The sequence below is a fragment of the Carassius carassius genome, chromosome 30, assembly GCF_963082965.1.
Source record: "Carassius carassius chromosome 30, fCarCar2.1, whole genome shotgun sequence".
Lineage (NCBI taxonomy): Eukaryota > Metazoa > Chordata > Actinopteri > Cypriniformes > Cyprinidae > Carassius > Carassius carassius.
In genome coordinates, this window is record NC_081784.1 from 3,002,118 (window position 1) to 3,017,869 (window position 15,752).

The window sequence follows — 15,752 nt, forward strand, 5'->3', positions numbered from 1 at the left end:
AATCCAATAAATACCAACATCAATAGTTTATTTGTATTTATGTAAATGTATGTGTTTTTTAAAGATAAGATTTTTAAGTAATAAAATGTATTATTATTAATTTTATTATTACTATTATAATTTAAATAATTATAAATCACAATTACAATTAATTAATTTATTTTTAATAATAATTAATAATTTACATATTGAAATATTGTGAGATTCATCCACTAGCTCACCTTTTCTACTGTGCATGTTCAGAAAGATCCTGTAGTTGAAGACATTGGCAGCTCTTGTCTTCTCCAGAGCCACTCTGACAGGACCTCTCGAGAAAGTTCAGCCATCCTTCGCCTAACACAGCTGACTGGGCTTATCAAATGCAGTCTGTTTAGTGTCAAAATTACAGCAGGTTACTGGACCCCGGGTAGGGCTGCATGATTCTCGCTGAAATGTAAATCATGATTATTCTCCATGGGAACTGACATCACGATTCTCTCACACGATTCTCATTTTTTCAACCAGAACATTTATTGCACTCATTTAAAAAAAGTGCCGTCTAGTAGTTGTAACTACAGGCTGGAGCAGTGGGCGTGGCAAAATATAGTGGGTGTGGATAAAGGTCTTTCTTATTGGTTAGTGTTTTGTTTCTGTTACACCCATTACTCCGACCTGCAGCTACCGTGTTTCTATTAGGTCAAGGCTGTCAGTCTGCGCAGTTACATTGTTAAGGCGGCATAGGACTGTTATCATTTAACCCTTCAATCAGTGACGACACTTAAAACTCAGATTCATTAATGTATTAAACAGGGTGTTGAAATTAATTTAACTTTGAGCGCCACTTTACAAGCATCAGTCGACCGTCAACACATCACATTAGTAACGCTGAAGCTATTTCACTTCATATAGATCTTGCACTGATTCCGTCCAGAGATGCAGGTAATTGCGCACGCTCATTTGCATGCACGTGAATCGCCATCATTTAGAAATGAGACGTCTTTTATGTTTGAATCCAGATCATGATTTTTATTTTTTATTTTTTGAGTGAAATCTGATTGAAATCAATCACCGCATGTAAGTTTCGGGAACCACTCCATTTGACCACATCATGAACCTTTAATATCAGACTTACTAATCAGTTTGACACATTGGTGGAGTTGGTAGGAAAATAAATATGTAACAGCATTTCCCATGACTGTAATTACGCAATATCAGCTTAATAACAGTAGCCATTTGACAAATCGCTCCTTGGATGCCATTTGGTTGGAGCTCAATTTGTAAACCGTCAACTGTGTTTATAGTTCTCAGTTCTGCATTGGTCCTTTGAAGCATGTGTGGAAATAACAGGACTGGATCCAGGCATGGAGAGCTTCCAGGATTCTGCTGCGGAAGGTCAAGTGGGGTCAGTGTTGTGGTCACGGCCCAGAACTGTGGGCTTGATGACAATGATAATAATAATAAATATAATAATGTTAGTACTGACAAGCAGACGCCATGGCTGGACCATAGAGGGAGGGAAAACGCTTATGCTCTTCTTCTTTTTCTCAGATTTGTCATTTTTGTACACTATAGGAGTCAAAAGTTAAGACACACCTTCTCCGTGTTTATTATTACTGTTTTTAACTTTTTTGAATAAAAGTAAAGTCATGCAAACGATGTAATAACACAAATGGAAGTATGAAATGATGCAGCGACCAAAAGAATACTTCATATTTGAACTACAACTTCATGAAAATGCATCCTGAAAGAGTAATATGCATGCTGGACATTTGTTGATGGTGTTTTTTTTTGTTTTTGTTTTTTTCAATGATCTGCTCCAACTCCAACATCCATTTAAAATATAGGTTTATATATGTTTAAGAATGATCTGTAAACTATCAAAGGTGATCATTTGTTTTAATATCATTGAATTACTGGGGTTTTTTTAAGACAGCACACAGTCCAACATATACAAACATGTATTTTATTTATATATAATAATGATAATAATAATATTAATATTAATATATATATATATATATATATATATATATATATATATATATATATATATATATATATATATATACATATTAATATTATTATTATCATTATTATTAATGTTCTGTTTTAAGACTAAAATAAGCATTAATTTCACCTTGACTGTTTGTAATTAATAGAAATAATAATAAATTATTAAAATTAAAATTTTTATTTATATAATCTATTCTCAAATTGGATTTAGGTTCTGTAAGTGAAAAGTATATTTTTTCTTTTTAATTTCACACTGCAAATACTCAAAAGACGTTTGCAGTTCTTCGCTTATATTATTCCATTGTTTCCAACATCAGTTTGAAATATATATATATATATATATATATATATATATATATATTTTTTTTTTTTTTTTTTTTTTTTACAAATATTTGAACATAGGATTGATCTTAAGATTTTTAAGATCACAAGACACAATTTCAGTTAAGTGTGTCCAGATTTTTTGTTTGGTGAGATGTGTAGATTTATCTGTATAGAGTTTACTCTTTTATAGTGTTTACCGTAATCTAAATGTTTTGGTCATGAAAGGTTGGCGTCAGAGAGATTGAAAAATATGTGGGAAAAGCAATGGCAATGCAGAGGCAGAGCAGTTTAATGCATTTCATGAAAGATTAAAAAGGTAATTTTTACTTATATAGTAAATAGATTAAGTAAGAACTGACGTATATAGTATGTTAAGTGCCTCATGATCAAGTCTATAAAACTCAGAAATTATTTTCTCAGAATCTCAGAAACAGCCGCCATTCAAAGCTCTGGACATTCTGTGTTCATGTGACAAAATTCCTCAGATTTCCCCCAAATTAAATTTGTGTAAAAATGCCGTCTAGGTCTGCTTATGACAGACAGTGTTATTGAATTTAAATATGTGTCTGACTTCAAGCACCGTTTTTTATGTAATCTGAGAGGAGTCTCGGTTGTGTGTGTTACCCAGTGTAATCAGGACGTGCCACAGCAGAGGTGTAGGGGTGTGTGTGCTCTCCTGACACAAAGATCTGTTTTTCTAGAGGGTTTCTAGAGACATTTCTGTTATTCTTTTAACATTGTGAATTCATATTTATACTGCATGATACAGGCGGAGGCTGAAGGGAGCATTGCTTTTGGGACGCCATCCTGGACACACCACAATGCAGTTATTTTTCCTTCTCATTGTGATCTTTATCCATCTATACCCTCATGTCTGTTTTATGTCAGACGTCCCTTCTGAACATAATGTTAAAAGAGTAGCTGACCTAAAAATGAACAATCTGGCATTATTTACTCGCCCTGATGTTGCTTACTTGTATGCTGTTATTTCTCCCATTGAGCTCATAAACACAAACACTTTTACATATACCCTACCATTCAAAGGTTTGTGGTAAATGTTTTTGAAACAAGTCTTTTATGCTCGGCTAAGCTGCAGTTATTTGATCAAAATACAGTAAAAACTATAAAATATTGTGAGATATTATTACTATATTTTTGTTGAAACCGTGGTAAAAATATTTGGGTTTCGAAATATAAATTTAAAAGAACAGCATTTGTTTGAAATAGAAATATTTATAAATTTAACAGCAAAAGTCTACTGTCACAGTTATATTTTGAATACAACTAGTTCAAAAAAGGAAGAAAAAAAAGTGAAAGGCATATGATAACTTTTTTTTTTTTTGTAAAGAATTATATATATGGGTTATAACAACATTAGCAACATAAATACTGGCTAAACTTTTCCATATATGTAACAATAGTATTTTGATCTCATCCATATTATCATGGCGTTTAGTACACTTTCCTTGTCATCAGGTTCATCTGTCTTCACATTTGACCCTGTCAGCCCTGTAAACACACTGGGGCAAGCGTAATTGTGCCTGTACTTCTCTTGTGTGTAAATATTTAAGTTAGAGCTGATCGTTTGGACGTTAAATGGAGCGCTCTGGAACAGGGCTGAGGTAAGGGTCAAGAAAGATTAAGCTCACGGTCAGCAGATCCTCACAGAGATTTTTGAACTCGTATCTGAAGCTGTTGATGAAGAGGGTGACAAAGCTCTATGATCCTCATGGAAGTGTCATGTATGGTAGAGATCTAATTTGTCCGCTAAATATGGTGTTACAGAGTTTACTAAGCAGTCACAGTGCCAGTGTCCAAGTAATAGTCAGATGTTGCTTGAAGCATCAAAACTGCAGCCAATCAGGCCTTAAAAGAAGTAGACACCATATTTTATTTGACATAAATAGTACAGTCTGTTCAGTAGATTGAACTGCCTTCCAAAGTACAATCTGATTTTCACAACATATGTGTCAATTTAATCATGGCGTCTAACATGACCAAGTTACACAAGGCAGAATTTGGGAGCATTGAGATTCATTGTAGGAAGGGCTCTTAAATCGAGCAACCAATCAAATATTGCTTGTCAATTGTCGTAGTGTGGCTGGTTTGGACAAAACCAAGATGAACATAAAAGAGAGTCAGACAGAGAGATAAAGAGACATCTCTCTCTATATATATATATAAGTCAAAACTGCGTAGGGTATGCATAGGAAATATTCTACAGTCTATAATTTTTTTTTTTTTTGAATGATGCCAATAAGAATAACCTCATTGTTACCTTCATGGCTTCCCACACATTTCATGCTGGTTTGATTGCAGAGCTTGGGAGGCCCTTGGTATTGTTTTACCTACCTCTGTGCTGACTGGCAACCAGACGTGGGCCTTCATTTCCCCAGTGTTTTTAAATCGTTCTTGTGGTGCCTCCAGTCCTACATGACCTGTTGTTCTTGGCCAGACAGACCAACTATTTCAGGCCTGTTTCTCAGCAGAGCTCAAGGCCAGTGGTCTGATGGTTGGCCACGAGGTCGATGTTTGGATTCTGTCGAAGCCACATCGGAGCCACATTAGGAATCTAATGTAGAAATGGCTGTTATAAACTCTGTGCACTCTTTCGAAAACTGTGAAGAATCTTTAATTAATCACTGAGGTTATTTCAAGGTTAAGGATAAGGATAAGGTCGCTCATAGCTCTCAAAGAGATGATTCACCCCAAAATAAAATTGTGCTCACTCAAACCTCTATCACTTAAACACGTAAGCATCATACTCAAAAATGACCAAAGAGTTTCAATATTTTTCCTATTTAAAACTTGACTCTTCTGTAGTCACATCGTGTACTAAGACTGATGGAAAATGAAAAGTTGCGATTTTCTCGGCCGATATCGCAGTGATATTATGCAGAGCCTGAAAATAGTCCCCAGCAACTACACAGACTAGCTGGGGACTATTTTCAGGTGTTGTGTAATATCACTGTGCCTGCTGTACACATGGTATGGCAGCAAAGTTCCTTTGGTCATTTTTGAGCGAGATGCTAACGGTCTAATCGGATTCAATGATCTATGCTAAGCTAAGCTAAAAGTGCTACCACCAGACCCAGAGATCGGCTCAACGGATTCGAAAACGGTAAAACTCAACTGTTTAACTCTAGGAGAGTTGGAAAATGATGCCTTTATGCCTTTTTCCTTAAATAGTGGAGTGTTCCTTTCATTTTTTTATTATCATCTACACAAAGCAGTGTGAATCTAACCCAAAAACACACAGTTTGTGGATCATATTAGTTTTTCTCATTTTAGCTGATATGTGATATAGTACTGGTGGTCTATCTGACATAAATGTCTTTGTCCTGATCTAACAAATCTTTCATCCTCTGCAGTCCTCAAGCAACACCTGATTTACTGAATTTTGTGTGAGTTCAGAGTTGAAAGAAAAACATTCTGTCAGGGGCCTCTGTGATTGGAGGAGAACAGTACAGAGTCAAGGCAGAGGATGAAGGTATCTGCAGAGTATGTTTACTCACATACTGTTTGAACTCTTCATTCGTGGGGTTACTGCTTGATAAGGGCTGCATTGTGTTTGTCTGGATCTGTCTATCAAGAGCTTATGTGGAGAGACAGAGTATCATACTGACCTTATGAGCTTCTCCTGACCGTCAGGATTCAGGTCATGTCAATAATTGTATTTATGTGATGAGTAATGAGTAAAACTCTTGATTTTATTTGACTTATTTGGCTTCATTTACACTGCTCTGATTTGTTTTTCAAATTTAATCTTCAGGATTGAAAGTCTAGGCTGAACCTACAGCACCACAGCAAAATAAACATAAATAATTTATCTGATTTGTGAGTTTGGAGTTTTTGGAGAAAAATAAACATTTTTGAATCAGTCTTAACAAATGACTTGCTGTGCCTGTCAGAGCGGTTGCTGAATTAATGTTACTTGCTTGGTGAATGGATATTTATATCATAATGTGTAGTTAGGGTTACATTGCTGGCAAAAAGTTTTGAATATTCAAGATTTTTCAGTGAATTTGAAAGAGGTCACCATGCCTGCATGTACAGTATTTGAACTGTTTTCAACAGTGATCATAATCAGAAATGTTTCTTGACCAGCAAATCAGCATAGCAGAATGATTTCGGAAGATCATGTGACACTGAAAACTGGAGAAATGATGCTGAAAATCAGCTTTGCATCACAAGAATAAATTACATTTTAAAATGTATTCAAATAGAAAACAGTTCATTTAAATTGCAATAATATTTCACAATATTCTTATTTTTATTATATTTAAAAATGGTGAGAAAAAGAGACTTCTTTATATTCCAAACTCTTGAACGGTAGTGTACATAAGCACAGACAAGTTCCAATAATTAGTTTTAATGTGTTGCAGAAACGTGTTTCTGTTGGAGGCTTCCTCTTCTTTGAGGAGCGTGCCGGGGTGTCAGAAACCTCTTTGGTCAGCTCTGACTGTCTCATTCCAGAGAAAGTCTGATTAATTACCTTTGACCCCGGGACAGATCTTGCTCTGAAGCAGTGTGCTGGTGAACCTTAGGCACGGCTGACTGAGATTTGAGAAGGCCTGATGCCGCTTGATGGAAGTGTTAATCGAGTTAGAGGATAGATTAATGGAGTAAGAACAGGTTGGGGGAAGGAGTGTGTTTATATACGGTAAAGAGCGGATGTTTGGATTGTCTTGAATGAAAAGAGCCCAACTGTTGTGACTGCTTCTCTACAGTGTTTTGTCGTGCTTAATTGAGCAGCTAAAAGCTTTTATTATGAACTGTTTATTGCTGTTTGTTATCTCAACACTGTTTTCTTAGTTTTTTCTCTTGCTCATTAAATGAGTAAATATCTTTTGCATTTGCTAAATATGATGTACACAAGTGTACAGAACCAGATTATTGTTTACCCTAGAGGACCATTTGTGCTGATTTAGAATTTTGGCTGGACTTGAATTTTAAACTCCTAGCTTGGAGATTTAATTCCAGGAACTACTGTTTGCAAGCAAAAAAATAAAAAATAAAGTGCCAGTGGACGAAAAAATGAAGTATTTGCAGTATAAAAATATAAAGTAAGCGTTTGTTCTCCTCTAACAGGGTGAGTAAAGAACCTTACTGGGACAGAAACTGAGTATTGAGCGCCTGAAGGGGTTTTCCAGGGAATGTTTTTCATCTTTTTGAGTGGAAATAATAAAGCTCTCAGTGTTTAGTTTGGGGGTGTAGGCAGGGGCTTCATACGGTTATGAGAGAACGTCCAGACCTTGCTGTTCACAGGTCTCGTCTGCTCTTCATTTATCATAATTTATTGGATGTAGTGTGATGGACTGCCAGCTACCTCTCTTTTTCCTTTCTCCATTTTTTTTCTCTCGCGTGCACTCTTTTGCTGTCTGTCTTCCTCGCACTCTATTTATCCAACTCTATCTGTCTGCGCGCTGCTATCATATTACAGTCTGGAGTAGCTAGCATCTTTCTCCATTACAGACAAGGATCAGATCTAATCAAATACAGAACATACAGATCTGAACATTTATAAAGGCATCTTCAATTCTTGTGACCTTAACAAGTATTAGGACATTTTTTTATTAACGCAAATATCATTTATATGAAAGAAAGCCAAATGTTTCACAGATTAAGTTTGAAGACAAACAATAGATGTACTCTTCGAAATGAAGATGAAATATCAAACATATGTTTGCAGGTGTCATTTGATTTTATATATTGCATATAATGCAATGAAGTTCAGACATTTATTTAGGCATTACACAAGTGTTCAAAGTACACCAAAATTTAAGAGTGCATCTAATCCATCTTGTTTCCATTTTATTTTATTTTCCCTAACTTCTCAGCAACATCTTAAGACCAGGATGGATTTCCAGACTAGTTCAGGCTGATTTTTGCTGCTGAAATACTGTGATGCTGGTCAAATGGCATGATCTGGAATAACACAACATACTGTATGCTGGTCTTCTCAACAGTGTTTGTGTGTTTTTTTTTTTTTTGTATTAAAATGATAGAACAGTGTGGGTACTATAGTTGTGCTCAAGTTTTAAATTTCATTTCTCTTTTCCACCCCCCAGTCTCCCCTTTTCTCATTCCCTCAATCTCCCACAAAACCCGAAGCCAAGTTTAAACAGTGTCTGTGTGGTAGATGAGTTTTACTGGTTATATTACAGGGAAACAGTGAAAATTAAACCATACCCCCGGTGTGTGTGAAATGATGAGGGCTAATTTACATTACCCAGCATCCCCATGAAATCTCTTGTCAGCTGGCTTCCAGATGAGGCACTTCACAGAGCCATGAGCTGGTGTCAGATCTGTTAATAACAATCATAACTTTCACAAAAAAAAAAAAAATTCTTAGCAATATATTGTTCCTCATCTGTCACTCTTAGCCTGGAGTTTTGCAGATCCTGTTGTTTATTTTCCCTTATGTTCTTCCAGCTTTATTTAAGGCTGGTGGTCTGTAGTTTGTGTATTTCTGTCAGTTTGTGCATTGTTACATTATTTTCCCAGTGCTTTATGCCAAAATAATTTTGCCTACTTTGTTGCATAAAAGTATTGTAGTATGTTCTTTAGCTTTATTAACAATGTTTCTTGCACAGGGCTATGCACCATTCAAGATTGAATTAACAATGCCTTTTAAATTAAAATTTGAATTGAGGTGGCAAACAAGATGCAGAATTGCAATTTGAATTTGAATTTAAGGAAAGTAGAATTCCAATTAATTGCAACATTCTAAATTGTCCGTTTTTTTACATTTGAACTTCATGTTGGAATCCAGCTTCCTTTTTGAATGTCATTTTGAATGTCAAAATGGTTTTAAATTTCAAAAACATAAAAAAGTGTGAATGTTAACTTGACAGCCTTGTTTCATAGTGCCGTTGCTCAGTGCTACTATGTGAGTTGATTTGACGTTGTAATTCTTCATTTGGGTTAGTCAGCCAGGGCTAGTGGTTTATTCTCCCCTGTTTTAACCTCCTGCTGCCTTGGAGGACCATTTTCAAGCTTCCACAAACTGCTTTTTTCTTCTTTTTCTTTAACAACAATTCCTGTTTTAACAGCTCATGGGGGAAGGTGCTGGCTTCTTGACCAAATACGCAATGTGTGTCTGAATTTTGGCTTGCTGGAGTAATGCCCTAAAACAAATGAGAAGTAACCAAGCTGTTCCTTCACTGAAGGAGTCATTGTTTCACATCTCTGGCTGTTCTGCTCTGAGATGATGGTTTTGGAACGATTGAGGTCAAACTGTAGCAACCCTGACTGACCTTTTTCATCATCATACCTGGCTAATTGTGAGTCAGAATCTGCACCTGACCCTCATTTGAACCTTTGAGCTCAGATCACGTGTACTGATGTTTATCCTCCACCCAGTGACTTCATGTTGTTTCAGTGAAGGATTTCAAGTTGAAGTAGCCCTGTTAGTTGGAGAGTTGTCTTCCTTGGCTTTATTTTTAGGCAGAAGTGAACTTTTAGGCCCTGTTTGCTTACCTGGGTGTTTATTCTGCCTTTATAAGGTTTTCATTTTGTAGCATTTCATCGACACTACTGTTCAACGGTTTGAGGTTTGTTCGTTTCTCTTTTTCATTTATTGGTCAATCATGTGAACAAATGGTCTTTAACTTTCAGTGATCCTGCAGCACTTAAGTTTTTCAGCATTTGTCTTACTTTTCAGAATCGAATTGAGAATTGCATTTTAAGGTCCAATTCAGTTCCTGGATTTGAATTCGAATTGAAGTTGCAAACAAGATGCAGACTTGCAATTTGATTTAGATTTTTAGGAAGAAGATTTCTAATAATTGACACAATTCTTAGAATTTCAGAATTGTAGTTTTTCAGGGTTTGTCTAACTCTTCTCTCTATCCTTCTGTAGGTGATGCTTGTGCACTGAAGGAACTGGGCAGGGTGTTAGTGCTCCACAGGAGGACAGTGATGCCCTATGTGGCCTATGCCCGTAAGCGGAAGGGTTCGAACGATGAGAAGGAAGTGGAGCAGTACGCTAGTCTGGTGGGCCAGACTTGTGCAGAGAGAATCCTGCTCTACAGAGCTTAGAGCCCCTTCATACCTTACAACCCTCTGTCTGTCTTTCAAAACATGAAAGTGTTTGTCCTCTTGTACGCTTGTCTGTTTATTGTCTTCCTGATTGTTTATTTGTCTTTTTTATGTCTTTTCCCCATCTGTTTTTACAGTTTTGTTATGCTGTGCTGTCGTAATCTCTTTGAACTCTACTTTTAGATTTTCTGGCCGGCAGCGCTTTGTAATAATCACACTCGCACACATTCAACACGCAGCCATGCACTTGTTATCTCATAGTGTATCCCAAAATATTACCCATTTACAAGCCACCAATCACATCTTAACTAGCTGGGCTGACTCTCATTCTGAATCTGTTTGGTTGGGTATTTCTAGACTGTTGTGACCCTGAAACGTTTGGCCTCTGGTGACATGGATAACTGCTTTCCCAAAGTCTTAAATGTTCCCGATATTCGTGTTCTTCTAAAGTGACTAATTTTATCCAAAGCTATGATGTTGAGAGACTTTGCTGGAGGGTTGAATCAATCCATATTCCTGTGGAACAGATTTTTATTTTCTCACTTTGTCTCTCGGTTATAATAAGTAATAGCTTGAGTGCTTTTATTTTAATACTATTGTTTTCTTTCAAACAAAATAAAAAAATATAAATGATCTGCTGGTGTGGTCTCAATTTGTAGCTGTATGTGGGACTGGAAACAGCAGGTTTTTTGTGTTTGAGTATTCTCTGGGACAAACTCCAGTCCTCGTTCCTGTGCCTCGGTCAGATCTAAAGAGTAACGTGTGAATGCTGATGCAGACCGCTGACTCACTCGCGTCTGGCCAGGGACGGCGTGTTTTGTCAGAAGAACTGGCTCTGGTGAGAAGGGCTGGGTGGCCTTGGTGTTGAACCAAGAGCGAGAGCCAGTTGTCGATCCAGAGAACGTGCGAAATGAGTGTCACCTGACATCTGATGCAATTCATTATGTCTTTGGATAGCCACATGAATAATGCTCAGTCTCAGCTTTTGATGCCCCACTTAAACAGGAATAGTTTGTTTTGGCTGACATTTAGCCACAGTTTTGTTTTTAAAGGTGGGTTAATTGATAAAAAGTTGACATCAATTCAAATGTATTGAGTTTAATTGAGTCTAAAATAACTGTTTTCTTTTTAAAATGTAATTTATTCCTGTGAACAAAGCTGTATTTTCAGCATCATTACTCCAGTCTTCAGTGTCACATGATCCTTCAGAAATCATGCTGATATGCTGATTTTCTTATTATCATTGTTAAAAACAGGTAAGCTGCTTAGTATTTTTGTGGAAACTGCTATATAAACTGCAAACCAATTGCACACCATCACACAACTCCAACCTCTTTATTAAGTTTGCGGATGACACGACTGTGGTGGGTCTCATTAGCAACAAAGATGAGACAAACTATAGGAGCGAGGTGAGCCGCCTGGCCGGATGGTGCAGTGACAACAATCTCTCTCTGAACGTGGAAAAGACGAAGGAGATTGTAGTTGACTTCAGGAGAGCTCACACTCAGCACGTTCCTCTGACCATCAACAGTGTGACTGTGGAGAGAGTGAGCAGCACCAAGTTGCTGGGTGTGCACATCACAGAGGATCTCTCCTGGACCGACAACACTACAGCACTGGCCAAGAAATCACAACAGCGTCTCTACTTCCTCCACAAACTGAGAAGAGCCAGAGCCCCAACCCCCATCATGTGCACCTTCTACAGAGGCACCATCGAGAGCATCCTGTCGAGCTTGCATTACTGTGTGGTATGGCGCCTGCAACGCGTCCTGCCGAAAGACTCTGCAACGCATAGTGAGAGCAGCTGAGAAGATCATTGGTGTCTCTCTCCCCTCCCTCCAGGACATTTATGGAACACGTCTCACCCGCAAAGCCCTCTGCATTGCAGGTGATCCCACTCACCCATCACACAGCTTCTTTCGATTCTCTGTATGTATGTACTGTACATGTGGAAGAATTGACAATAAAGCAGACTTGATATATTTTTTGGATCATTTGAAGGTTTGAAAGAATCACTTTGCTGAATAAAAGCATTCATTTCTTTCTTTAAAAAAAGGTAGTACTACAGGTCAATGTTTTTGGTGGTGGTTGAGGAGATTACCCTCTTCTATGTAAAGGGCTTAGAGAGCCTAGAAAAGTGCTATATAAATGAAAGGAATTATTATTATTATTATTATCATTATTAATGTTTTTGTTAATTTTATATTGTGTCTGATTCACTCTTGTGTGAACTTTGGTGAATCTAGTGATTAGTTCTTCAAATGTGTTTGTGTCTGACCATAACTATCCTGTGCATCCTGGCTTCTGGAAGTCACACAAGTTGAAAAAAAAACCCACACGGTTAAATCACATTAAAGCTGGTCAGAGGAAGCAAATGTCATTTTTGCATGCAGTATGCATTGGATGTTTTGGGACTGCATGTCTCTTGTATTCTTCTTTGTAACTTTTCTCTTTCTCTCTTAGTCTCTCAGGCCTCTGTTGGCGCTGCCACATGGTGTTAGTGTCTCTGCGCTGTGCCAGCGGAGCTCTGGAGCCAGCACTGTAAAAACACCAGGCATCACTTTACTATTTTAAAAACATTGGCCATGGTGTGTTTAAGAGGGCTGTGAGCCACAAGCTATTTGTGTTAACAGATCAAATGATTTAGTTTGTCCTGATTTAGTGTCTCCATCAGCACTGTGATATGCTCCTCAGTCACATTAGTGTTATCATCTCGTTTACTGATCACCATTTAACGGTTTTAAATTCATAAATATAGCTGAAGTGCTTAAAGAAACAGTTCACCTAAAATAAAATAAAAATTGCTGAGAATTTACTAATTTTCAGGCCATCCAAGATGTAGATGAGTTTGTCTCTTCATGGGAACAGATTTGGAGAAATGTAGTATTCCATCACTTGCTCAGCAATGGATCCTCAGTGAATGGGTGCCGTCAGAATGAGAGTCCAAACAGCTGATTAAAAACATCACAGTAATCCACAGCACTCCAGACCATCAGTTAACATCTTGTGAAGTTAGGAGCTGTATTTAATAAATAAATCCATCATATAGATGTTTTTTATCTTCAAAACATTGCTTCTAAAACAAAAATCCTCTATCAATAATATTGTGTTCTCCAGAAAAAAAAAAAGTTTTGGTGTTTGTATCAGGACAGAAATCTACACAGATAGATCACCATTTAGAGATGAATACAGACCAAAACAGTTTTAAACAAGTATGTGGATGGCTTTTAATGTGAGAGGACAACAGGTGATGGACTTTATCACTGAACAAAGCATTATTATGGATTATGGGCTCATGTTAAAATGCATTAGTGATTGATTTGTTAACTGATGGACTGGAGTGCTGTGGATTACTTGTGGATTATTGTAGACTGTGAATGATGCATCTACATTGTTTTAAAAAATTGCATAAAGTCATATGCGTAAAAAGGATCTCATGTATTTGGAGTCAGATGTGCCTTGATGCCCTCATTCCTCTGTATACCACTCGCAAAGGTATAAATTTGCATGTTTCAGATCGCATCCAAGATCATCTTCAACCACTGTGGCCCATGCCAAGGCTGCATTCTGCAAAATCCGTTTAACCATCCTATTTCAGTAGTGGTAAACGCTCTGATGTAGTTTAAAGCAACACAAAATGATGGTAAATTCCCTCTATTACTCTGATAGCGTGCAGTTCGATTTGAAGAAATGTACTTGGATTTAGTAGCATTGAGTGGCGACTGCAGGACAGAAAAAACACTGGTTGCTTTGTGGTGTTGGTGAAGAGTTTTCTCTGCTCTGAGACTTGAGTTTCCGCATGGATAGGCCACATGAACCGATGGGAAGCGAGGTAAACATGGAGTGAGATGTGAGGATCTAAAGTAACCTCTGGTAATGATTCTGCCGTCATCCCACTCAAATACTGGCATTGACTACAATGATTCAGTTTGTTTAGAAGACTGGAGTGTGGCGAAGTTAGCTTTCAGTTATTGAACAGGACCTTCTTGATTTTTTATTATTTTTTTAATAAGCAGCATTGTGTGTTTTGTACTTGAACAGTAAGCTGAACAGTTTAAGGAGCTGTTTAGGAATGTACTGTAATTTGATAGTTTTATGGACTCTATTATGATGCTAAAATCCATGATATTCATTGCATTTCTATAATATGATATAATTGATGATATATAAATTAAATAAATAAATGTATGCATTTAGCAGACGCTTTTATCCAAAGCGACTTACAGTGCATTCAGGCTATCAATTTTTATCATGTGTTCCCGGGGAATCAAACCCCCAACCTTGCACTTGATTATAATATCTAATATGAATGTACTTAAACAGTATACTATGTTTTTTTTACTTTCTGAAACAAACAAACAAAAAATCATCATTGTTTCACCATTTGCACAAAAATATTAAGCAGTACAACTGTTTTCAACATTGATACTAAGAAATGTTTCTTTAGCATCAAACAGCAGAAGAAAAATTATTGATTTCTGAAGGATCATGTGACACTGAAGACTAGAGTAAAGATACCGAAAATTCAGCTTCGCATCAAAGGAATAAATAACATTTTAATATAAATTCAATTGTAATAATGTTTCACAACATACATTTTTAACTGTAATGATCAAAGAAATGCAAATAAAAATGGTGGGCATAAGCGATTAACAAAAACATTTTAAAAATCTTGCTGACCTCAATCTTTTGAACAGAAGTGTAATTTTTTAAGTCCAATCTGTTAGTATGATGCCACCACAGTATATTTTCGTAAGGGTCAAATCTAATCAAATCTCAGATCTTGAAATATTTCAGCATCAGAATAAACATGTGGCAAACGTCTCCTGTAAACATTATCTCTCCTCTGGCCTCCTTTATCTGTCCATTCAGAGACGATTGTTTTTCCATCTCGACACGGGAGCTCCGTCTAAACACTCACAATACCCACCAGTGTGTGTTTGGGATACGTACGTGCTCTTTATACATGTTTGTTCTGGCACAGACACAAGAAGGAGGGTGAGTGTTTCTTGTGTCCTGGCATGAGAGGTTAGTGTTCTAATTTTGTGGTTTTATTATTGTCTCACTGTTGTTTAATGTGCCTTTGACTTGTAAATAAAACACAGTGTTCTTTTGGAAGCATGGGGTTTGGTTTGGCAGCCAGACAAGCTGCGTAGAGCTATCTGATATTGTAAACACTGTGTGTTTATATCACTCAGTCAACATGGTGATGATCGTGTGGAAGCTTTATGTAAATCACTGCTCAAGTTTGATTTGTTGAAACCATCCATGTGTTGTAGTTTCCTAACCTCTCTCTCTCTCTCTCTCTCTCTCTCTCTCTCTCTCTCTCTCTCTCTCGCTCTCTCGCTCTCTCTTTGTGTTTTTCATGGCACTGGATGGGCCCCAAGCGGAAG

The 15,752-nt window shown here is 37.0% G+C and overlaps 1 protein-coding gene across 3 annotated transcripts in view; it reads left to right on the forward strand.

Moving 5' to 3' along the window:
• The window catches only part of LOC132110413 (arginyl-tRNA--protein transferase 1-like), an 86,845-nt gene extending 76,423 nt beyond the window's left edge, over positions 1–10,422 (forward strand). For all 3 annotated transcript variants that reach the window (XM_059516988.1, XM_059516986.1, XM_059516987.1), the window contains exon 12: positions 10,181–10,422. In XM_059516988.1, coding sequence (XP_059372971.1) covers positions 10,181–10,359 — 179 coding nt within the window. In that variant the 3' untranslated portion in view covers positions 10,360–10,422. The remainder of the gene's footprint in view (positions 1–10,180) is intronic.
• Positions 10,423–15,752: the final 5,330 nt, after the last annotated feature.